The 25,967-nt window shown below is 41.5% G+C and overlaps 1 protein-coding gene across 6 annotated transcripts in view; it reads left to right on the plus strand.

Annotated features, from left to right (window-relative positions):
- The window catches only part of RABGAP1L (RAB GTPase activating protein 1 like), a 262,600-nt gene that overhangs the window by 214,190 nt on the left and 22,443 nt on the right, over positions 1-25,967 (plus strand). The window contains exon 1 of one of the 6 annotated variants that reach the window (XM_064454433.1): positions 9,306-9,493. The exons of 4 other annotated variants lie outside the window; for them this stretch is intronic. Coding sequence is in view for 1 of the 2 variants with exons in the window: in XM_064454432.1 (XP_064310502.1) it covers positions 12,772-12,882 (111 nt within the window). In the remaining variant the exon portion in view is untranslated. Of the gene's footprint in view, positions 1-9,305; positions 9,494-12,756; positions 12,883-25,967 lie in introns of those variants that run through there. One more of the 6 variants, XM_064454432.1, reaches the window with a different exon arrangement.

Genomic DNA, 25,967 nt, shown 5'->3' on the forward strand with positions numbered 1-25,967 from the left:
GCTGAAAGTACCCTTTAAGGTGTAGCTGGCCATGGACTGCTGTACTCAGTGTGAGATAGCAGCTGGGAATCTGTTTGGTCCCCACAGTCCTTGATGGAAGAAAAAATGGTCAGAACAAAGATGGCTTTAATTCATTTTTTCTGCTTAGTTTATTTCTGGCTGCTTTAACTTCAGCTGCTTCCGCGTTCCAGGCTTCAGGTAGCCTAACTAGATCTACAAAGAGTGAAAAGATGGTTATCCTTCATCTGCCTGGCAATGCTAGGGAAAGCCCTGCTGTAGAGGCAGTTCTACAGGAACAACTGCATTTTTGTGGGGTGGGGTTGGGATCCCGGCCAGGGCACAGATTTGCCTTAAATTGCATGAATGAGAGGAGCAGGTTGTTGATGGAGTCTTTGGTGTATAGATAAACTGGCAGAGTGTTTGTGGTGGCTACACGTCGATAGAAGAGGAGAGCAGACAAGTAACGAAGCTGTTACTGTGCCATTTATTCTAGATGTGTCCCCAAAATGGGGAAGGGTGAAAGCGGTTTGTGTGCACTGTTACATCACGTGTCACCCAGAGAAACTCTTTGCCAAGCGAAGAATCAGGACTACTGACTAGAATCATGTTTCACAACCAGGAAAGCACTAAGTGGAGATACTATAACAGAGCCTGGCTGTGTTTGTTGTGGTAGTGTTGGCCACGTCAGCATTGGTGTTAGACTGCGATGATGACTTTGATGAAAGAACTGCCATGCTCTTCACTAAAGTCTTCAGAAGCAATTCAGATGCTCTCACAAGCTCCAGTATTTTTGTACCTTTCCTCCAGCACAATACTGTAGCTAGAGAAGGAGGAAGGTGAATCCTGTAGATATTCATTTGGAACAAACAGGTGCCAAACAGTCTTTTCCCCCTTTCTCCTTTTATATTTTTTTCCTTTTTGTTTCAGCAAGCAGACACAATATTCATGAGCTGAGTCTTGGGACTATATTTCTTCCACACGTGTTGCCTTTTGGTCCTATTCTTACTGCCTTTGGCTGCTACTGACTGACACCTTTGTCTGTGTGTTGTAGTTTTCACCATAGAAGACTTCTTGGTAGAAAATAATTTTTCTGGTTTGATGATCCATCCATTACCTGACCCTCTCTGGAGAAGAACAAAGAGAAGCACGTGAACACTTGTTTTTGAACATGCAGACCTGCAGAACAGGTGTTGTGCACAAGGCCAAATGTAATTTTGTTTCCATCAACGTGAGATGAGGAAGGTGATGTTTTAAGTCCAAATTGAATTTTCTTTTCATTTGCGTTAAGCATTCAATTACCCATTTGGAAAACTAAAATACTTCTGAGAGTGGTTTGGCATGCTCATTCTGTATTCTGATTTTTTTCAAAATGAACTCTTGGTCTTTTTGTCAATTATTACGTCTGCCACTGGGATGTCACTTCTCATGTACATCTGGAGGAGTGTTGATTGTAAAACCTTTGCTGACCTGCAGCTCCATGTATTTTTTTAATATGGTTGAGATTTCATAAGCCAAGCTGTGCTATTGTGTTAGCATGTACGTTTTGCTGCAGTTATTCACATGGAGCTCAGAAATGTGCTAGGTGCTCAGGCAAGTATTTAAGTTCTCTCTGGTATTCTCTAAGCTGAGTTGTGAACAAAACACAGGAGGCTTAGAAGTAGCTCAAATGCCCAGGAATAACTTTTTCTGCCCTGAGAAGTTGTTTCAGGTACACTTAAAAAGACTGAGTCACAGATCTTAATTTCATTAACTGAAGATAGGAAGAACAGGATCTTTCATATGGGAAGATGTCAGGTCTTTTAGGGAGCAGAAGATGATGATCACCCTGAATTACACCCAGAAGCAGGCAAATGGCTAGTGTGGGGGGACATCTCTGTGTTTCTTGAGGCTCTTCCCACTTCATATGCTCAGCTTTCGCTCGTGAACTTTCAGAGCTCTGGCGGTCTGCAGTGCTGAGGAAGGGTAACGTAAACCTGAGCTGATAAAAGCATTACAGGAGACATAGCTGCCCTACAGCTGTGTCTGATCACTGGTTTGTGCTGCTGCCTCTTGACGTATCTTCAGTGTTGTTGCACCCAGCCAGCTGTCTATACCTTGAAATCCCCTAACTCTGAAAAATCCAAGAAGAGCACAAGAATGCAAAAAATACTGATAAGGGAGCACAAGTCGTATGTTCCTAATAGAAACATTAAAAAAATAAGTGAGAATAAAAATACAGTATTGCCCAATAAAATAACCTGAATGTTTTGCAGTGTACTGCTGGTAACAGATGGCCAAGTTAGGGGGCTCCATCTTTAGCTCACAGTAAGCTTTTTCTGTTGCTGCTGTTATACTCCATTATGAGAGATAAGAAGAAACTGACTCGGATGTTTCTGGTCTTTCTCAATTTCATAGTCCTAAGTAGTGTTAAGGAAACTATCCTTTTGTTTTTATTTTTTCCCCAAGACAATTCAGTAGAGATACCATCTGTCTCAGTAATGACAATACTGTGCAATGTCAGGGATACGCTGTATCACAAGAACCACTGGTGTGACTCATTCATTTCACTCTTCTTAAAACTGAGGGGAGCCCAGTTAATGTACTGCTAAATCAATTGCCAATCCCCAGGCAACTCTTCCAGTCCTGGGAGTGTTGCTAAGTCCATGTTTAGTTCTCCAGGTTATTGTGAAGTTCTGCAGTGAGATGTTTCTAGAGAAGAAAAAAATAGTGTGGCATTCCAAGAGACAACCATCATGTGGCTGAGATAGGCGATCAAATCTTCACCACTTTTAAAGAGTAGTTAGTTTTAAACAGTAATTAGAAACAGAGTTATTCTCCCACAAATGTAGCAGAGTAGATCTGTAACCTCCCAAACCATTACACAGATCACCTGTATTTACATTACATATAATGTCCATATGGAGACAGCAATATAGCTTTTCTTTTTCATGTTAGTTATTAGTTTATTATAAGTTGGTTTATTTTCCTTCATTTTCAGATCAGCATCATGTTTACACCATCAGATTAAATGTTGCAGTTCACTGTTGTTGTAGGCAAAAGAACAAACCCCTAGGGTTCATTCTTGCAGTCTCCAAATGGGTGAACAAATGCAGACACTGACTTCCCCCCTATTAATTTGAACTGTAAACCCAGAGTTGAAATTTGATAGATGGTTCCTTTCTGAATACCAATGGATGGTAGGCTGAAACTGCTGCCTTATCATTCATAACCAACATCAAAATTGACAGAAGCAAAAGCATGGTCTTCTACTTTTTCATGGTTATATACTCGGCTTTCCCATTTTTTAGCACGCTTTTCCTGTTTTGCTTAGGGGAATGACGTTCCAAACAGTAAAAACAATTATGTGCATCATATAAAAAGTATGATTTGGAAATCCTTTGAGGAATTTTGTGATAGAAATCTCTTTTTTTAAAACTTTTGCAAATCTTCCTAAATTTTATTGTGCCTTCTGCTTTCTTTGTTTGCTGTTGTGGGTATTTTTCTTCAAATCAAGCAAATATTAGCTCTCATTCATCCCAGGCACTTCCCTTGCATTCCTTGCAGAAGGAATTCTGCTTAAGCATTTCCCCTATATAAAAGGCAAAAAATCAAGAACAGAGTAGAAGTTATAGCTCAATTGTCTCTCTAAATATAGCTCTTTTTATGGATGTTGAGGGCAGTCAACAGGAGCACTGGGACTGAGTGAGCTTCCAAGGGAGCCCAGCCCTTGCACACATGGCAGAAATGCTGACCTCAGCTTGAGCAGTCCATTGTGCCAAGCCCAAGCACATGGATACGAGGAGAAAATGTTCTCTTGGCCTGTGGACATCTGTGCTAGGCTGGACCAAGTCCTGATTTTTTTCCGGGGGGAGGGGGGGGTGGTGGTGGTGGTGTCTAATTTCTTTTAGTTGCATAGATATAATAGTAGCAGTAATACAAGACCTGTAGTCCAAATTTTAAATAAAATTGGAATAAGACAAATGGGGAGGGTGGAAGGGTATGTGGAAGTATCTCAGGTCTCTGGTGCCCAAAGAAATACCTCATTATCACGTAGAGAGCTCTTTGATAACTTGTGTAAGAATCTGCCTTCTCTCAGCCTCCATACATATCATCCGAGCTCTTAAAATAAGCTTATTAGGAGTCAAATCAAGACAGGTTAATCTTTAAATCATATGTAAATACAGAAGTTTTTCTCATTGTGGCGTATTGAAGCATTAAACGTAGATGCAGATTTTCACAGTGGGCGACTAGATCAGCACAGTTAAGCACTGAAAGAGTTTGTCTCCCAAATCATCTTCTGAGAACAGAATTTCCCTTTCACTGTACTGTATGGTGATGAATAGGGATTTAGCAGCAAAGGATTATGTGAAGCTTAGATTAGTGGATGCTGCTGGTGGTCTTATACGGCTGATCAGCTTGCATGGTCCTGAGCTTCTTTCCTCCTCTGGAGTTAACCCGTACAGATTCCAGGGGAATTTGTCCAGGGGAGTACTGAGACTTAGCTGCCTTCCGTTTTTGGCAGCAAATGGATCTCATGTCAAATGCTTTCTGTATCAGGTTGCTGTTAATCATCTTTGGTATAAATATGTACTAGCAAGTGCTGTTTTCTGGACTTTTTCAGCTGCATTCAGTCCTTTGACCTCCAAGTTAATGCTTTCATTTTTAACTCCAGCATTGCGGGACACTGCTCTCGAAAGTATCAGTAGTGTGTACTTTTCATGTATAATGCATGATATAATCTCATTTCAGAGTCTTCAAGCATGCCTCAGTCTAGACTGCATCTCACAATCAAACTCTCTGACTTCTGTACTTCAACCGATGAGATACTTGGACTAGTCTGTCTGGTTTAGTCCAGTTTAGCAGGCACCGTGCGCCATTTCCTGCTCACCTGCATCATTTCAGTCTTAATTACTCTTTATCTCATCTTCCAAGCAATCATGCTGCAGATTTATTTTTTGTTTTGGGAATATGCCATTACTATTGTACTATTTACACATAGAAATGTCTCACCTTTTCCATGAGGCTTCCATCAGGGAGTCCCTGTGGAAGATAGGGCCACAGACCTTCCTGGGGTTTTGCTGTGGTGCTCCAGGGATACCAGCACAGCAGCCCCTGCCTAATGATTGCACAGCAGAGTATGTTATGGTGGGTTTGTGCCTGCCCAGCTTCAGTGGTTTTAATGGATGGAGGATGTGCTGAGGTCGTACCTTTTTCTTTCTTTTAACTCCAAGAATTCCTCATAATGCCTGGCCCTCCAGCCTTTTGGTCTTTCGCCTTTTTTTCTTGTCCCTGGCTAAAGGTCAGGTGCAAAGTGACCATCAGTAAAGATACTAAATCTGATGTGATATAGGGCACTTTGGCCACATCATCCAGGTAAACATGTCACTGCGCCCTGCTGCAGGGTCCAACCTCCCCGTGCAGCATGTCATAAGACATTTAACAGCACTCTGGAGAAGACCTGTCAGACAACATCATAACAACAACAATAATACCACTTACAGTTTTACATTTTTCATAAATTTTACCATTATTAATCTTTCTCTGGGAGGTAGATAAGGCCTGTTAATCCCTATCTGGGGAGGGAAAGATAAGTACAGGGAGATGGATCTGCCTTGAGAAGGAAAGTCAGGTGTGGGTTTAAAAGAGAAGCCCCGAGTCCTGGGCCCCAACCTGAGTCTTCATTTGACAGATGTCACTATTTAATGTGCTACCTGATGTTAATTAATATCTTTCGTTTACTGATGGTGTGGTCTAAATGAAAAGTCAGTAGACCATGGGTAAAGGTAGCGATACAGATATATACTTGCTGTATGACTGAGCCTGAACTAGCTCTGTTACTCTGATGAAGTTTTGATGGATCAGATTTGGCTCTGTGTGCATTAGCTTGTGGGCTCTTTGGCTAAAAAACTTAAATCAAGCCAGGAATCCATATAAATAATTATAAGTGCAAAGCACTCCTATACAAGTGCTGTGCTAATCTTCTTGAAAAATATGCTTGACCCCATTTTTTTTCTTTTCAGTAACAGTTAAAATGATAAATGCAGCAAGTTTAAAATATACTTCACAGTGTTGGTGGGGATCAGTTTATTCTGGAACTTAACTCTCAATGGCATTTGCATGGTCCAAATGCCATACAAACATTGTTCAGTTGTTGGATTAACAGCCTCAGGGAATAAATATCAGAGACATTTACAGTGGGAAACAGATTGTTAATGTTTGTCCTTTCAGCAGCTGGAGGGACCTGTTTGTACTGACTAGACTCTGAGGGGGTAGATTCAGGAGATGCTGGCCATGGCCCTGGGCCAGATGTGGGAAGAAGGTCCTTGGTATGTGGCCCTGCTCTGGAGCTGCTGCTGCTTCCCTCAGTTGTGGTGTTGTTCACGGGCATCTGCTATCACTGAACTGGCAGGAGATTAAAACTGGTTTCCCAAAGAGAAGGGGTGAAACGTGAAAGAGGTGGCAGAAAGCTTCTGCTTTTCAGGCAGTTATGGTCTAAGTCAGTTTAGGAATTTCTGCCTTTTCCTTCTGAATTGTTTCTGTAGGGATGTCTGTGGTGCAAACTAGCGTGGCCCCACTCAGAGTGCGTTAGGGTGGAGTAGCTATTTGCCTGTCACGGAGCTCACCAGTACCACCCCTTGCCTTTGCAAATAGGAAAAAAAAATCCCCTATTTTGCTAAAATAAAAGGATGGGGAAGGAGGAAATATACTTAGCTCTGTTTTAAACCTCAGTCGGTTATATCAGGTCCTGCCTACAATTTATGCTCTGAATATGCTGTAAAATCTGTTTTTTCAACAGCCAAAGGCTAGGATTTCCAAAATCTCACAGTAAGATTCAAAATTCCTTTTACTTGGTATCAATACTGGCTTAGGGATGTCTGGCTCTTGCCTTGTTCCTCTGCCCCACTGCCTCCATCACCCAGCAGCTCGTTGTGGGACCACTGCACCAGTAGTTCGGAGTGGTTGGAGCCCTGTGCTGCCTTTGCCTCAGGAAAAATGCAAACAAGCAAAAAGTCATCCCAGCTCTAATGCAAATTCATGGCAGACAAGAAAGAAATTCACAAAGAGAGATATTTCTGCCCAACAGTTGATATCTGAAGGAAACTTAGCTGAAGGGAGGTAATAACTTCTAGTGCCCTTAGAAAGAGGCAGTATGGAAAAGAAATATGAAAACATGAATTAAAAATGTGAATTTAATTAATTAAAAATCAAAGGAGAATCAGGAGTTAATTTAAAAGGCTGCAACATAATCTGGAAGGGACTGAGCTGAATAATAATGAGTAGGTACCTGTAGGCTGGCACCCCAGTTAAGCTGCTGTTTAATCTTTTTCAGGTTCATATAGTTTTTACAAATCAAAATGGGTGGATTTGTTTTAGGCAGCTTCATGTCCTTGTTTAGCTGCAGTTTCAAGTTAATGAAATGAAATGAAGTGCAGACTTAGCCCAAACCCTTTAAAATTGTCAAGCATTAATAACCACCTCTTTGAGAAACAGAACAAATACACAGAACAGAATTAATCAAGAATATGCTTTTAAAAATACAGGGAGTGACCTCCAGCAGGTTGAGGATCTGTTGGCTGGTCTGCTTTTCCACCCTTTGTAGTTCTAGAGGTGAGGCTAATGAATAATTTTACTTCTTTTCATGAGCTTTAAAGATCATCTAGGAACTTTGTGGAAGAAAATCCTTACGCAGCAGTTGTTGCATGGGTGCAGGACTAGCATTTTGTGTGTCACGCAGCTGATTTGGGAAGGCAGGAAGAGGGGCTTTTGCATATTTTCTGCTACGTTTGTTTTAATCTATAAAGAATGACTGAATACCGTTGTAAAGGTTCCTCCTGCTTTTGCAGTGACTTTGCTGTTGGTGCTTTCCCATAAGACTGACGGAGACCAGTGCAATAGTACTTCCCTCCTCTGTTATTCATGCTTACAGTAAATAATTCAAGAGGCAGAGCTAGCAACATAAAATGAAGGCTCTGAAGTCCCGAGCTTTTCCCTGCCACGGGCTGTGCGTTTCCATTGAGGGGGAGCGCAGGCCAGCGTCACCGGTTTGCTGGGAACGCCTCTGCCTCAGCAATTCCAGCCACGCTGACCCCTGCCACCACTGGGAGAGAAACTTGTGCTCTCCCCAGCAGGATGGCTTTGCTGGCTTTAATATGTGAAAATGAGTTTACAATCTTGCCCGCTTTCAAATCAGGAGAGTGCGGCGTAGCTGCAAATGGGGAGGATTTACCCATGTAAGTACATTTCCTAAAGCACATTGAGCCCAGATTTTTCCACACATTTGGAGGATTATTTTAGGAGAAACACAGGTGCATGCACCCACTTCTTTGGGAAAAAAATAGGGCATGTTATTTGACATTTTCAATAATAAAAATAAAACTTGGAGAAGCAATTGCTGAACTATAGATCAGCCTGAGCCTGGCAACTGCTTTTATCGAATGGTATGGGGCACTCCTGTGAGCGATGGCTTAACTTCAGTGCTCACTTGGAATCCAAAAGCATGCCTAACGGTATTTACCTTCTGATGTCTAAAACTGGTATAGAGTTATGAATAATACTGCAGCCTTCTCGAAGGCTGCGCCAGCACAACAGTAAATGCTTTGCTCCGTAATTCACTGGGATAACCATGTGTGCGAAGGACAGGCAGCCGCTCCCTGCCTTTCGCTCCAGCGCAGGTGTTTGCCATGGCCAAGGGTTCGGCATGGTGGGGCAGCTTCCCAAGGGCAGCAGCGACGTCTCTGGGGGCTTTAGGTGGCACTGCAGGTGATTTAGTGTGCAGACTGAAGACCTGGGCTACCTGCTGTTCTCCAATGGTCAGCAAGCCTTTGTGGCTGAGGAGAGAATGTAATTGTGCTTCGGGATTCACTGTGTTTGACTTGTAACCAAGTGATTTTCACTCGCTGGTCATGTTTGAAACAGTTCTTAAAGGTCATGACTGGGTAAGGGAATTACGATAAGAGCATGATACCACCGTTATTCATTCCCAGTAGGGATAAAAAAACCCTGTAAACTTATATCGAAGGCTGCCAAATCCCTTTCCAAGTGCTATGAAAGGATTTTTATGTTTCCTTATCTGAAGACCGCTGTGATCTTCCTGGATTCATTAATACATGAAAAGCAAGTCACAGAAAATGCCTTTATGTTTCAGAAATGCAGTGGCAGGAAGGGAGTGCTTAGCAAGAAGCTGCACATACCTCACATACGTAATGCTTTCCTGTCTATCAGAAGATCCTATCCCCGTCAGATAGCAGGAAGACATTCCTGGGGGTGGAGTGACAGTGAATTTATCTTGGGAGTGAGCAGGATTTTGCTTTGCTAAGCTAGCTGGTTTGCTCAATTCAGGAATTTTCCATTCACCTCTATGATCTAACAGCATGTAAATCCCAACAACTGTAATTGGGGCTACTTACCTTAATTAGTTAACAGTTTTCTGCAGCTCATCTGTCCTTCTGCTGGCTCTCTTCTGTTGTCCTGACTGCTTGGCTGAACCGCTTCTCCAAAAATTCCTGCTTTGGAGGTATGCTTTCAAAACTATGTCGTGGAGGGGGCTGCGTTCCTGTTCCTTGAGGAGGGCTGCTGCAAGGTAGATGTTGTGTTATACAGAGAAGTGCTATTTGATTTAAAGAAATATGAAGCTGCACTGTGTGGTTTTTATTGTCTTTGGGTAGATTATTCATCACTTCAGCACACAGAGACCCTGGCTGAGGGGAAGGCCCTTATTATAGTAGGAATGCTGTTATTATAGTAGTGTTGAGTCCTAGATTAAGGTTCCACAGTTTTCCCCTGCAGCTGAAGTCCCTTGATTTTAAGGATTTATAGTATTCAAAAGCAAGTAAAATCAAATGTAAGTGAAATAGGTTTTAATAAAAAGCCTGAATTTTGCAAAATGAACATATTTTTCTTTCAGGGACATTCAACTAAGGGTTAGTGAGCAGGATCCTGTTACAAACATACAGTTCAGCTTTGTACTGAAATGCTGGGAGGAGTCTGTAGTGCGGCCTGAGGAGGTAGTTAAGGGCATCTCTCTGCTTGCCTTTTACTTTCCAGTTCCTCTGGTGTGAGCATGCCACAACTGTGTCTGGGTGGACATACTTGCTTCAGTCAGTTTAATTCAAAAGATTTAGTTTAACTGGCTTGATACTTATAATTTTGTGTGCTGATTCAGAGTATAGCACAGACTGTTAATGTGGCTGTAAAATGCAGGTTTTTAGGGATTTGTGGGCAGCTCAGCTCTATTAGCTTGAAATAAAAGCTGAAAAACATAATTTTTAAAGTAAAGGTACACATTAGCTGACATCAGAAATCAGTTGTTAGTTCTTGCGATTATTAGAACATGCCAAAATTACAAGCCCCCTGTTAAGAATAGGTATGGGAAGAATTATTCGGCCAATAATACAATAGTAACATGTAGATTTAGATCTGTTAAATCATTGCAACCCGCCTGTTTAAGATGGAAAAAAAAAAAAAAGGAATATAGGTTCTGATCCATAATGCCTTATAAATAAAAATCCCTGTTGGCTAAATCGGGGAAGGGATGTAGCTGCAGCTGTCGCGTACTTCTATCATTTGCATTCTCCACCTCCTGCCCTTATTGCAGAATTAAATTGGTCTCTCATTAACATGGGGATGTTTGTTGTTACACCACCCGCTCTCTCCCATGCGCCTACATGACTATTCCAGTGTAATGTCAGTCCCTGCTGGGAGCCTCTGGAGCCGGTGCCAGCAGGGCGGGAGGGGTTGTGGGAAGGGACTTGCTTTACCTCTTACAACAGGTGCCTTTATCAGCACGCCTCAGAGACTGCCAAGGAGGAGCCACTTTTAGCCTTACTCTATTAACTTCTGCTACAAGAAAAAAGAATACCCACCCCACAAAGCAATGAAAGCGGAGAGGAAGCGGTCATTTAAAGCGTTTTGGGAAACCTGAGTGGAATTTAGCATAGCAGGTATGATTTTTGTGTAGGTGACACGGAGAGCGTCTCTCATGAGCTGGATATTGCTTCAGGATCGGAATCTAAAGTATCTCTGCTGTGGGAATGAATTGGAAAAAATCTGCAAGCCTTTGAATAAAAATTCGAAATGCACCATAGGTGTGCTTCAAGAAAAAAATACCCCTCTTCCTCCTGCAAGGGTTAAGCATGATCAGAATCTGCTTTAGTCTCAAGGATTTAACCTCAAGTGCTGCATTTTTTGTTTGCCATAAGCCTATTAGAACTCTCTCTGTTTCCTAGCAATAACATGTAATTTCCCCCCCTATTTAAGTGAAAGAGATGTTGGGTTTTTAATCCTGTACACTACAGCTGTTGCTCAAGTTTCTATTCAAATGCAAATAGCACCTGGCGCTATTTAGATACACGAGTAATCTTTTATAAAGATACACCAGGAGCACGGGAAAAAAGAGAAAAGCAAGGTGGGTCTGACCCTGTTTATTCTGGAAAGCAAGAGCATAACCGTATGCTACCAGCAACCTGTACTGGAAATTTCTACCAGATTTGCAGCATCCAGCACATACTCTTTTTGGAGACAAATGCACACCATAAATGGTTTATGTTTCTTGAGGAGGTATGATTTTTCACCAGGAAGAACAAAAGGCATCCAGAGAAGATAACAATTCAGAGGACAAGTCTAAGCAGAAGTTCTGATCTGGTTAGGAGTTTTACTTTGTTTGAGTCTCCTGAAAGGAGTTTCTTTCTGGGACATTTTTTTTTGTTTCTCCGAATCACTTTTTTTCTAGATTTTCATGTGTAGTTTTGAGAATATTGACTTTTAATGTGGGTTTTTTTCAAAATTTTTTCCTTCTGCTGGTTTTTTTCTGTGTCAGGTAGGTGTTACGATAAATGAATTGGAAAGTCAGGAACAATTTGGAAGGCAGCTACGTTGTTTAGGACTCGCAGATACGACATACCACATCACTTCTTGATTAAAAGCAAACCAGTCCCAGATTCAGGTTAAAAACCTTCTCCTGTGGAAACTTTCAATTGAATAAATTGATTTTATTTAACTTCTGGAGGTACGCGTTTATTCAAGGAAGAGCTTACAGCCTTCATTGCATTTTGCACGACTGTCTTACCCTTTATTACAAATGAATAACTGAAGGACTCTTTTTGAAAGGTTGTGACCTGATGCTAACATATTCCTGCTAAAATCAAAAAGCATCTACATGGCACAAGATGCAGTTTGGATCCGCGTAAAAGAGAAAGTGAGTGTTTTTCAAGAGTTTAAAGGAGAGATTTAGAAACTTGTGGAAAATACCAAGGAACATCTGAAAGAAACCATCATTACACCGGTCTCTGAGAATTTACAAATAAGCCAAAAGAAGCAATTCATTGGAAAGCGAGACTCTGCTAACAAGAATATCAGCTTTCCATTGGAGAAAACTGGATATAAACAGCTGCTACAAAGTTTGAGGAGAACAGACGTGATTCCAGTCCTGCTGTCAAGCACTGACGGATCTTTTCTTGCTTAATACTAATCTGGTTTGGCTACTGCTTTTTCATATTTGGCCTCATACTGGAATTAAAACTGCTTCCCTGTTTTTCACCAAACTTCAGCAAATGCCTTTTGCCAGTTGGGTGTGGAGTGTGAGCAGGTGTTTCGTGTGTGCTTCCCGTGACAATCAAAGGCACCCTTGAGAGGAAAGCCCACACGGGAGCTGATTTGCTGGATCATATTTTTCTCGTGACACTCCTTCCTCATTAGCTTCTTCAGGTGGGTGTGAACAACTGACACGGAACTGAGCCAGGGTTCAGCCTTGGGATGTCAACCTGCTCTGGCCGCTAACGGCAGCTTGCCAGGAAAATGATGGAAGAAATCTCCATAATGGTGGCTTATGATGCCCATGTTTTTAGCCAGCTGTACGATGAAGACTTTCTGGCCAATCTGGTGGCAGTCAGCAAACCCAAATCCGTGGTAGGTGTTACTCTTGCTCCTTTGCCAATAATGCTTAGGTTTACTCTTTCCAGTATTTAAGTCCTTCTGCTGAAAGCTATCTATTATTTATCTTTTTATTACTTTTTCAGAAATTTGCTTTTGTGCATCAACAAAATTAAAATAACCGTTTATTTCAGAAGAGATAATATTATCAAAATAATATCTTTCTGGGTTACTAAGGTTAGAAGAAGGTTATTTGCTCAGTAGGATAATAGTTAAAATGATACTACAATAACTGAAATAATAATTAAACTGGAAAATGACACTAAATGATGGAAATGCTTTCTGTGCTTCAGCATGTCATGTACAGCCAGGGTCTGGGGCGTAGGTCGCCGTCATCACTAAATCTAAGAGAGCCTGTCATTTTTACAGAAATGGTGATTTAACACTTTAACACGCTCTTTTGAAATCAGCACAGGTATCTGTAAAACCTTTTTAGTTAAGCTACCACTTCCTTTTCTTATAAATAGCATATATGTTTATGTAATTGACATGTATAGCATGAGCATCTTCCTCCCTCGTGGGGGTCCCAGCGCTTGTAGGGAGCTGCACTGAAGGCACATGTTTTGACTCTGAAGTTTGGTGCCAAAATTCAGCTTTGGTCTCAAATTCTACAAATGGGCCCATGTTGGGTCAGTCCACCTAGAATCAATCAAAAGAAGTCTTTGAAAATAAAAATTAATGTACAGGTATTGAGCTTAACTTAAAAAGCAGGTACAGTTAAAGTTTCAGTCTAAATGCAAATTGGGCTAATTATTTAACAGTCCAGTTAAGCATTTGTGTTTGCAGGTTTTGGTCCGTATTTGTATTTGTATCCGGGTGGTTCCCTAAGCGTTGACAAAGCAGGTATTCTCAGAAGAAGAAAAATTTGCTTTATTGCTGTCCTGTGGAAAACCTCTCTAAGCCTATTTCCTGCATGGGTTTTTCTGCCTGTCCATGTTCAGGAAATCTTGGGTGCATGAACTCATCTCCTGCATCTCGCATATACCTCCAGATCTAAACCAGAGTTCTGCCTAATCCCTTTTATTATGATGCCTTTTTCTGTCCCTGGCCTCCTCTAGGCTAGAATTTACAAGGTCCATTACAATACTTAGCTAATAAGTAAGGAAATCCAGTATAGATAAAACTGTGTACTTCAATACAACCTGGTTGGAGACTGGGCTCCAAATAGGCTTTAACTTAACCAACATATTAGGATTTGCATACTTTTTCCGTGCTGGATATTTTTAAATACACGGTATACCTTAATTCATTGCCCAGCCACAACCTTTCCTGTTTTTCTGCCTTAGCTGATTGCTATGGCAGCATTTATTATTTTGATTGGAAGCACAGAGTAGTATCTTTCCTTCAGACAGGTACCTGTCTTGCAATAGGATTAAGGAACCAGGTGCCCTTGGAGAAGGTACCTGCTCGTGGGCACTAGGAGAGGCTCTTCTGTTGAGTTTCTCTGAGGAAATGATGCTGGCAGTGGAGTTTCCTAGCTGCCTCCTGTCCTGAACTGCCTGCATGCTCTAGAGCCAGTACTGCAGTTGTTTAAATTAAAACCCTTCTGGTAAGAACACATGTCATGGATGGCTTACCCTATAATTTAAATCTTTGAAAAGCGCTGCTTAAACGGGTTTGGTGATGGCCTCTTAAGTTTTGTACAACTTCAGAGCAAAAGTGTTATGTGCCTCTAGATTCCTCCAGATTAGCTGTGAGTGACTAGAGGAGAGGGTAACTGATGTAGAGCACCACATTACAGCCCCAGCTGATTTTCGCCACTCTGAAAATATGACATAATGTACTAGAAAATACTAGAAATATGTACCAGTAAATAAGTTAAGAAAAGTGGTTTTTTGCAGGGTTTATATAGGAAATACTTAGCTACTCTTTTAAATGTTTTTGAAGTATAGTAACTAAGCAAATAATGGTGCAAACAGCCTGAGGAGGTTTAAGATGAAGCTCGACAGGATTGTGATAGGATTAGATAGTGTGTGGGAGCCTGCACTACCTAGAGACGGGACCTGATGACTCAGAAAGTTTCTTTCAGTTCTCTGCTGCTATGGTTAATCGTGGGACAAGCTGCTGGTTGGGACAAGTTGGGGCAAATCCTGTGACTCTGTCCTGGTCATTTTACCAGATTGCACAAAAGTACATACTGTACATAAGGTAACGTCTGTAGAAAGAATTTGCAGAGTTTTCATTTATTCTGAGAGTTCATGTTAATAGCACAGGTAGTTTTTTTCAGTCTGGGATTTATCTATTTGCAAAATCCACATTTCATTTATTTTTAAAAGAGTTTCTAGTACGCTGCTCTGGTTGCGGGGAAAAGTTAAAAAAAATGTTCTTTAAAGGCTTTCATCATGTTCTGCAGTTTGGATGCCAAGATGGCTTTGTTGTAGTTCCAGGAATCTTGCAGCTAGGAACTCATTATGGTTCATTTGGGTTGTGCAATAGGTCAGGGTGAGCAGGAGTCTCACTTGCACAGAGGAGAGAGCCACTTGCGACGATGTGAAGTGGCAACGGGTTGATAGTGAAACCAAATACCAGCCCTGGATGATGTGGGTTGCAGATTCTCAAGGCCAGCCCTTCATAATCTTCTGAGATGTCCAGTGCCACCGTAGGTAATGAACTTAGTGAGGAAAATCAGAATTATCTGCCGTTTCCCAGGTCCCATCAATTCTAGTAATATTTTTCAATGGAAAATGTGAATTTTTCAATGGAAAATGTGAACTTTTCAGTGGAAAGCATAGCAGTGTTTTTGTAGCATTGCTTTGATGCACATAAATACCAGACAATTGAACAGGATGTAGGTGATCTGAGATAAGGTTTTGTTAAATATGCTCCAAAGCACCACTGTACGACAGCAATGCTCCAACATATATTTTAATAAAATTAGTCATACTGCAGTGTGACCATGACACATGATTGCTTTGCTGTGTGGTCTTGCTTCCAGATTTCAAGTTATTCTGAAACTGCTTCGCACAGACATGCAAAGCAGCATATAAAAGTGGACTGTTTTGTAGTTGGTGCAAGAATTGAGTAGCTTTACTCTAGGGAATTTCAATACTCAGTTTATCTGCAGAAAACTTGGACCCAAGGGCTTATAAAAATGGTATGCTAAGTGGTATAATCCTCTTAATCCAGAGTTGAAGGACATTCTTCTGGAAAGCTTCATTGTATTTTCATTTGCCTGCCTGCCTTGTTGTGTTTAGCTCTTTGGTCAGGGGAATTATCAGCCATTTCACAGAAGTAATTTGTGGTTACACGCCAGCAGATTCTGCCATAATGATTTCTGGGCTCTCAATTTCCCATCGAAGCCATGCAAAGCAGTTCAACTGCAAAGCAGGTGAAAAACTGGGTGGCCTGGCAGGAGCACAGGGCATTGTGGTCAGTGGGTTGAAGTCTAAGTGGCAGCTGGCTGAACGTTGTTTTTCGGGGTTGATAGTGGGGCTGATCCTGTTTAGCATCTTCAGGCCTAGACACCAGAAGAGGATGCACCATATTTTTCAGGTGGCAAAAACTTGGTTTTCGGGTGGCAAAAACTGGAGGGTAAGTGGTGGACACATGGAAAGGCAGGTCTGCTGGTCAAAGGAACCACAGCGGGAGTGGGCTGAGAGGAACTTCCTGAGGTTCAGCAAAGGCAAATGCAAAATCCTGGGTTCGTTCCTGGATAGAAATAATTCCCCAGTCTGTGGAGGCTGGGTACCAAATGTCTGAATCAATGCAAAAAGGGTGTGGGAGTCATGGTGGATGACAGTATAAGGGAGCAGCGTGCCCCTGTAGGGACGAAGGCTAGCTGTGCACAAGGCGATGTTACCAAGGGCACAGACAGCGTGTCAGGTGAAATGGTTATTCCCTTGCACCCAGCAGTTGTGAGGCTGCATCTCACACACTGAATCCAGTTTTGAGCCCCCACAGAGAAAAGGGTTATTCACAACATAGATGAGTCCAGTGGAGGACCACTGGGAAGGCAGGGAGATGAGCGCACGAAGGAAGGATGAGATGGTTGGGGCAGCTTAGCCTGAAGAAGAGAAAGCTCAGGAAGAATCTAATTGCAGTCTCCTGCCACCTAGGTCCTAGGGAGGATGGAGCCAAACTCTTCTCAGAAGCATGCAGTGACAAAACAAGAAGGAATGGTCATGATTTGCAGCAAAGCAAATTCTGGCTCAGCATAAGGGAAAGCAGTTCTGCCCAGGGAGGCCCTGGCATCTCCATCCTTGGAGACTTTCATGACAGCATGCTCTGACTTTGAAGCTCTCCCTGCCTGAGCAGGAGGTTGGCCTATACGCCCACTGGAGAGCCCTCCAATCTAAATTTTCCTATAAGCTTCTAATTCTGCCTTGTGTGGAGTCTTGCAGTGAGGAGGAGCTGGCAGCATTTGAGCTTTTGAAAACCCATCTTTCCCTGGGTGGCATTACTGCTGGCATGCTGCTGCTGTTGCTACTGCCAAAGGAGGAATAAGGGAGTTTGGGTGGTTGCTGTTGTGAAAATTGGCTCTTTCCAGCAGATATCATTCTCATCTGCTCCCTTCCCTTCCCAAAAGAAGGAAGGATCCTGCTCTCAGGATGTCTCTAGGAGCTGTCTTGCCTCCGCCCCTTCCTCCTCTGTGGGGCCGGAGCAGCCAGATTCTGCCCCAATCCTCTCACCTTATCCTTGGAGCAGGAAAAATTTTCTTATATACATGTATAATAAACCGACAAATTTTATTTGTAAAGCTGGCAATGCAGAAAAACAAAAGCTCTGATAGTTTTTGTCTTTCCCTTCCCTTGATTGCTGAAGTTCCCTGTCTTTTGTGATTTCAGGACATAGCCGCTCTTTTCTTTAACTCTTTCAATTTTTAAAGATTTTGTGTGTTCCGCTCACACTAGTCATCCTTCCAGTTTCATTAGCTTTTCTGCAGTTTATTTTACTAGTACAAATCTTCAGTCTCCCCCAAAAATCAAACAAGCCATGTTCATACTGAATAGTAGAAGTAACATGAAATATCACCTGAATTTTTGTTTATAAAAATTCTAATTTTTATTCTGCTTTAAGGAGTCAGTCTTCCCCTGAAACTCATTGAGAATTGAAGTTGGTGAAGGAAACTGCTTATACAAAGCTAATTAAATGGATCATTGTATCAGACTGTAGTTTGCTTACTAACTTATTTTAGATTTGAGAGTGTAACTGAGGTATATGAATATTAGTCTGGCCACAATTTTTTCTCAGTAAGACTTGGTTGACACCTTTGGATGTTACAACTAAACACATCAAAATGAAATCTTTCCTTCCTTGGATTTCCCTTGTTCTAAAGTCTTGGAGTTCCAGCATATTTAGGAAAACAGCTTCTGCAGCGACAGTGTGAAACCCCCGTATGCCCGCTGTCATATACATATCCTTGTAGGCCAGAAGGGAGGTAACTTCCTCATGGTGGGTAAGCTCCTGGTCCCTCCTGCTACTAAAACCAGACTCGATCATGGAGCAGACACGTGTCTGATAAAACTCACCGAGCACTTGTTTAACATACACAAATCTAGCCCTAAATGTGGAACTCGTAAACAGTGAAGAAGCATATGTTTTGTATTATTGTAATGTGTACCTGGCATATAATTTTGTTCTTGTTCATGCTTATTTGGCCTTCATCACTCATTTGTTATTAAATATGAAAATTAATAATTGGTCCTAAAATACCTTGAGCTATTTATTTTTATACTGCATCCCATTTGTTTTCTGCTGTCCTAAACCTTCAATGTGGAGCATGTTTTGCTGCTGCATATTATTAATGCGGAGTAGAAACTGTCAAAGGTGAAGCTGTAGCCTTTGGCATTGGGCAGAAAACAGTCCTGGCACTTGGCAGGCACGAGGGCACAGGAGTCAAGACCCCACAGCATGAGAAGCCATCAGCTGCTACTGGGTTGCACCCAGCCCTGGTCATTGGTATTGCATCAGGGCAGCTGGGTGTAATGGTTTCTGCTGGGCGCCCCGTGGTGCAGTCCGTGTCTGGCAGTGTCATTGTGTAGCCCATGTTTGGCATCGAGGTTCAATGGTGTGGAAATGAGAGGTGGCTCATGCTGCCCACTGACTCACAGAGGTTAAGGCTAGGCAGATCTTCATCTTTCAATTATCTAAGCTTCATCTTTTTCATCCAACTTCATTCCAGCAGTATTTTCTGAAAAGTAAAAACTCTATTAAATGCTCTTCTGGAAAAGCATCCAGCTCTCTTTTGAGTATAACAGGAGGTGGGAAAGGTATAATTTGCCATGGTAATCTGTTAATATCTTGCAGTTCAAAACATGTTTCTAACTTCTCATTTGGATTCATTCTGGTTTCAGCTTCCCCTCTTGGATCTGGTATGTGTTTTTGTGCCAGAATACACCATTCTGTACCATTACTTAATTTATCCCTATGAAGGTACTATCATGCTGTGACCAGCTCAGCTGTCTGTGCTCTCTTGTACAAACTGAGGAGCTTGAGCTCTTAAACCTCCTGCTGTGAGGCATTTGTACCCTGTACAAAACAGTTCGGTGGCTCTGCTCTGCACCCTCTTAATTTTTTTTCCCCACTGGATGCAGTATTCCAGTATTGGTCTCAGTGACAATCCAGGGTTAAAACTTCCCTAGTCATCTTGCTTTTTCCTATCCTTGTGCATCCCGGGGCTCTCATTAGCCGCAGAAACTGCTGCAGCCTGACTCTGATGGCAGAGTTACATTCCTCTCACTGCAAAGGTGGTCTGTTGTTTCCTGCCCTTCTCTGTACACCAGTTTGTTCCCAGTCCCACCCCGCCATGTATGACCTCCTACAGCTGATGCTGCTACTTGTGGGGCTGTGTTATGAATGGCACTGACACAATTAAAAATACAAAAAAAAGCATATTTTTTAAGGATTATTTTGGTCAGCTTGCCATCAAGCAGTGAGGTGGGAGGGAGAGGGCTGCGGAGGAAGAGCTAGGTCTTGCCCAGCCAATGGCAGGTTGCTTTCACAGCATGTGCTTCTCATTCCTCCATCCCCCATTCTCCCCGGAGTGTGGAAAAGTTTCCAAACTTTTGGAAAAGTCCAAATGGTGTTTTCTTGGGATTGATCCCATCTCTTCATGGGATTCAACCCCAGCTGGAGGTCTGCTGCTCTGCGCTGTGGTAAAGCCCCTCAGACGTTTGGTCTGGAGTCGGCACAGTGGTGCATTTCATTTGAGTAAGCTATTTCCAGGAATTTGAATACATGTGTGCAATTTTCTGGTCCATCTTCTTGTTCTTACTGCTCTTTCTATCCATGCGTCATCTGTATATTTTATTAATGGGACTGTATTTTTCACTTCAAGGCCACTGATGTAATGTTTGATAGTGCTGGATCTTTTATGAGTCCCAGAAGACACCCTTTAGGATGTCGTTAACCAAAAATGAAAAATGTCCATGAGTAATGATTCCCTTTGACAATGGCTTTTTGACCCAATTCCTAAGCTTTTTAATTCATGCTTTATGGCTATCGGATACTCTTCTGGGGGTTTTGGTTTGGCTTTTTTTTTTTTTTTTAAATACATCTAATATGTGGTAGTGAATCCAGTGCAAGAGAAGACTGTTAAAACTATAAAGTTAGTTACTTTTATCAGTCAAACCTGTAGGTGAAGAATAAAATGGGACCTACAGTTTATAAAATCACGTTGGTGTGGAACTAGTTACATTCCTACTCCAGTTATCGGTTGGTTCCTTACCAGCTCTGCAGACCATGTATGGGGCTTCTGGATTTCAGCTCACCAACCGAAGTCATCCAGATTGTTTGATTTGTGGTTCTTAAATATTGGTAATACAGAATTTTCTTCTAGTCTAAGTGAATCTCGACTGTGTTCAAGGATTTACTAAAAATGAACATCGGTGGACTAGAGATCTCATCTGCTAGTTTTGTCAGTACTTCTGCTTTGCATAAAAAACCTGCAGCCTGGTTTCCAACAGACCGTTCTGATTCCTCTGAATCATAATTATTTTCAAGCTCTAACTATTAATGCATATGAACAATGCTTAGGAATCCTCTTGTTTTCAATATGCTCTGGAATTAAGTCCAGCCTAATGAAACTCAAGAAGGAATTTAAACTTTTTTTCTTCTGCATTTAGTTTTAGCTATTGTTTTATTTTTCCCTAATAAATTACCTATATTGTTTTTTCATTTATTTTCTATTTTCCTCATGTTTAAGAGCATTTCTTCTTGCTGCCCTTTTACTGTCATTGGATCAAGAGGGAATTATTTAAGCAATGTCTCAAATAGACATTTTATAAATAAGGACAGAATCTTTGTGATTAAACATTCAAAAGCAGGACGTTTCAGTGTTTTGGAGCTTCCTCATTTTCTTCTTAAAGAGAATTCCAGGAAAATTGACACAAGTTTTTCTGGGTACTTGAGAAACTCTGCTTCTATTTCTGTCATTGTCTAGACATAATTGGTTCGTTAGGTCTTTAGTTTTAATGACCTTGAACGTGTTGGGTATCAGGAGGAACCTTTGCAGCTAAAGAGCAGGTGATGAGTTACTTTGTAAGGCCATATTTCAACATTTAAATGCAGAAATATTTCAATAAGAATAAAGCAGAATTTAACTTGTTTCTCTCCCCACAGGTGAGGTAGGTCAGGTAAGATTGATACAGCCATTTCAAATCTGTTAGATACAGTAGTCATCAGGTTAGGACGAGAAAGTGAAGTGGGTCGAATGAAAGATTTGAACCTTCTGAATTCTAAGCCCTCAGCTTTCTTACCTCACTTGTCTTTCCTTGTAGATTGCAGTTACATTACACCTTAGTAAAGCTGTATACAAACCCAAAAGCTGTGTGTGTAATTGTAGCAAATACAAAGTACTTGTATTTATCAGTATTCTGTCGGTGGCTCCATGATCAGTATGTTCATCAACTTTGAAAGGAGTGCTAAAACTAGAAGAAAAGGCAGTTAATCTCTTTAAAGAGGCCGAATTTCTTAATTACTAGAAGATGGATTAGAAAGTTTGTGTAGGTGAATCTGTTAGTTAAAAATACTCTGACTTCATTGTCTTACAACAATTTTCATTCTTTCTGAACCCAGCTCTCAGAAGAACTTGGCATAAATTCACTGATGAGGTTGGAAATGTATTTCAGTGATTTTTATCTTGCTTAGTTTGTGCTCACATGCACCATTCAATACACACATTTTTTCTTTACTGCTTCCTTCTAGCTGTGTCAACATGAACTCATTAAAAAAAATCCTGCATTGACTGGAGTGTTGGTTGCCCTGGTCACTGATGTTTTAAAGCTGTAGGCTTGTCTCTTATGCTAAGAAAAATCCAGATGGTTTGATTTCAGGGTAGCATCTTAGCTATGCCAAGACAAAGCTCACTGTATATATAAACTGTTGTAGTTTTGCTACAAGGTAGTCACCAAAGTAATCCCAAGTTAAGATATCGTGGCAGTTGTTTGTGCTTTACCTTGGAGATCACAGAAGCTAAGTGTGTAGGGAAGAACAAGCACACAGGGGTTGTCCAGACTCAGGTTGAACTTCGTAGCAGGTCAGGCAACACTGAATTCTGTTATCCCAAACCTGAGGGTCTCCTTTCCATGGCAAGAGGAACGGGGCAGAGAACTCAGAAGGAAAACGGAGCTTGCTTCTTCTTTGTGGCTGTTGGTACCAGAGGGTAAAAATGGTGGGAGCTAGTTTTTAGCTAGCTAATATTAACTAAACTAGCTAATATTAACTGGCTTCCTTCTCTGCAAAAAAAAGTGGGTGTTTTCCCTTTGTAGGAGCCCTTTCTTTTTTAAGGCTCACTCTTCAGTGGCGGCAGTGGCTTGGCTTTCCAGCTGAAGTTGGCAGCACAGCCACATTTCATCTTCCGCCTTCAGCCCCTCCTGCCTGATGCAAACGTCTTGCTTTTGTCAGTGCTTAAGATGCTCTTGGGATTTTCCCTGCTAGGTGATAAAGCAGAAGGTCTTGAGTTCATTGGTAATTGATTAGCCTGACAGGGTCTCAGCTAAACATAATGAATGAGCACCATTTTCTGCACAGGTAAAGTGGCAAACTCAGCCAGTCATGTTCGCGGTGGTGAGGGAACCATAGCTGGGGCAGTGAAACAGCAGAAGGTTTAAAAAACCAAAAAGCAGCCTTGTATATACAGGTTTGCGAATCGGTACGCCTGCTTTCTATCTCTTGGGGCTGACATACAGCACTGCTGTGTGTTCCCGTCCCCAGGGATGCTCTCCAGCAGCTGCTTATACCACATTAATGGCTGACTAGTGCTTTTAAACTCTCCTGGCCTGCCCTTCCTCCAGTTACCTGCCAGCTCTGTGCCAAGGCATTTTGCAGGTACCGCAGAGGCTTAAAGGTGCAAATATGGCAAAAGCTGAAGCCTCATTAAAGGCACTGAGGAAACCTCGGCAGATGAAGGATTAGAGAGATAACAGAGTAGGGCAAGGATTAGCTGTTGCAGTAAAATGCTTCAGTGAGCATTTCTGATACCTTGGAAGTTGGACACTGTCCCACTTGTATTTTCAAAATGCTGATCATTTAATGTGCAGTTTTAAAGTTTTTTTATTATTTTAGGGTTTTAGCAGATGTGTTTCTGGAATTGGGCAAGCAGAAAAAAAGCAAGGCTTTTGTGAAGATGTGGTAAAAGTTGTGTTAGTTGCTGAAATACAGATAGAAGTATTAGATATTACAGAAGGGATTGTGGAGCCCTTAATGTAAATATATAATGGTTCAGTTTTAATATAGAAAAGGCACATATTTTTTGCTAGCAGAGTAATGCAGTGAAAAGTAATTGCTATTAGTAATTTGTGGGGTTGAAATATTTATAAAAGTAACGAAAGGTGTTTTAGCATCAAGGACCTCACCAGACATCAGTGAAGCCTGACAGTGATTTTAAAGATGCAAATTTAAAGTATGACAGCATTACAGTTTTCTTGATACTGTGACATGGAATTGATCTAAAATAATATTAACATATAGAATGTATATTCAAAGAATACTGCGAGGTTCTTTACTGTTGAATGTAGCTTATCTGGGCATATGGTTTAGAGTTGCGATCTACCACCCACCCTCCATCTCAGGAAACAGAATTTTTTTTAATGTCACTCTTGTGCTGGGCACAGAGTGTGACAGGAGACAAGACGTGGCTTGATAACTCAGCAGTGTCAGAATCGGGTGTGACAGACAGCTGGTTTCACCAGTCTCAGGGCAGGTTTCAGAAGATGTATTCAGCCAGGGGTTTATTAGCTGAAAGCTGTTGACTTTGTGGACTGTTACTGTTATCCTGAAAAGCGGGTTTGTCTGCCCAGTGTGCAAAATGCCAAACTCCACACAGAGCAGAGGTATTTTATTTGATTCATTTTTGTGCAAAGATGGGCGTTAGGTGGTAACCCACAAAGCCAGCACACTGCGCTGAGACACTACAAGGCATTTATACAGTTAAATGTGTCAATCACAGCTAATATTCACATGCCTCAGCTAATAATTGGTTAATTTCTTTCTCACTTGGATGTAGCAGTATAGCTCACTTTTAATTTACCATGCATGCTCATAGGTTAAGGGACTTACTAGAGCAGGGGCGGTTCCTGGTCTATGGGCCTGATTTTTAGTATTTTAACAAGGATATTTCCCCTACTGGGCACTTTGTTTTAGTTCTTATCAACATCCCAGTTAGTTGTTCTCCTTGACTATACACTTTATCACCCTGTTCGCAGCGGCTTCTGAGGTGGGATGTTTGCTTTTATCAGTCTCTCAGCTCTCCTCAAGGAGACCTCCTTTTAATGACCTCCTCAAGGTCATTAAAAAAGTGCTTCTCTATCTCTCAGTTTTTGTCTCTGGCTCTCAACTTCTGTTTTGCCAGCCTCCCATAGTTCATTGTTATGTCTTTAGCAGACAATTCCAAAAACTCCATTTTCTTAAGGGTATCAGTTTGTTCAGCATGACAGGTTTTACAGCCTTGATAATACCAATATTTTGAACTTGGTTACTGACCAGTTGCTAGCTTTGTGTCAGCTGTTTTCCGTAAGTGTGACTGTGAGATAGGTCAGTGTTAGTTTCAGGATAAACAAGGTCGGAAAGTGAACCCTAGGACAGTGTAGCTAGGAGAGTTGTTTCTTTCCTAAGTGATGCAAGAAAATCACTGGCGACTTTTTCCTGAATTTCTGATTCTGTTGTCTCAGGGATAGTGGTGAAGACTGCACTTGTCCTCCTGCTCACCCTTCTCTTCTTTTGCTGTGGTGTGCCAAGAAATGCAACCAAGGCTCTAAAATTGTTGTGGGCATGGGTTAGATCTAAATCAAAATGAATTATGTACCTTTAAGTGGGGGAGAGCTGAGGGTCTGATTTTGCATCGTCACTGAGGATATGTACAAAGCCTTTAGCAGCAAATCCTGTGTGCCGAAAGGTGTATGTATGCAAGACACCCAAAATCACAGGGAACTATTACGTTATGAGGTACAAACCAATGAATAAATTTTGTGCTGGAAAAACTGCTGCTGTTCATAGTAACTGTGTTATCCAGAGCAGGGCCTTGTCCCAGATGTCTGGTCAGAGTGTCAGTTCCCCAGTTACCTGATCCTAATCTGTGGCCTTGGGATATATAGGTAGTTTCATTTAGCCTATATAGTCTTTTGTAGTAGAGATCTCATTGTTCAGGCATTCTTTAAGTTATGTCAGATAATAAAAATTACTTGTACATAGATATTTTCCATCTAGAATGTTTCAAATATTGGTATCCTTCGCCACAGTATTTCTGTTGACCACAACCAATTTAAATGCAAATTGGGCGCTTGCTGACAAAGTGGACATAGCTGTTTCCTTCCACGGTCTGCATCTCAATGCTAAAGCCTGTCTCTGTAGGCGAGAGGAAGCACTTTTTGTCTGGGTGAGCTGCTAGACATCAGCTGCAAGTATATAAAATAATCAGCCATTTTCAAGCACTGCTTTTAAGCCACTCAGGGTGTCTCTTTTCTTGCTAAAACAAATAGAGTTGAAGTGGATAATAAGTCCTCCATATCTCAAAGTGAAAATGAATTTTTGAATGCTGAAAACCAATTTGGGGATCTGAAGAGGAGTGTTTTGAAGAGCCTCTGCCACAAGGCAGAACAAGCTTTCCTTGAGCTTTTTTTTTAAAT

This window comes from Phalacrocorax carbo, chromosome 6 (assembly GCF_963921805.1).
Source record: "Phalacrocorax carbo chromosome 6, bPhaCar2.1, whole genome shotgun sequence".
In the NCBI taxonomy this organism is placed as follows: domain Eukaryota; kingdom Metazoa; phylum Chordata; class Aves; order Suliformes; family Phalacrocoracidae; genus Phalacrocorax; species Phalacrocorax carbo.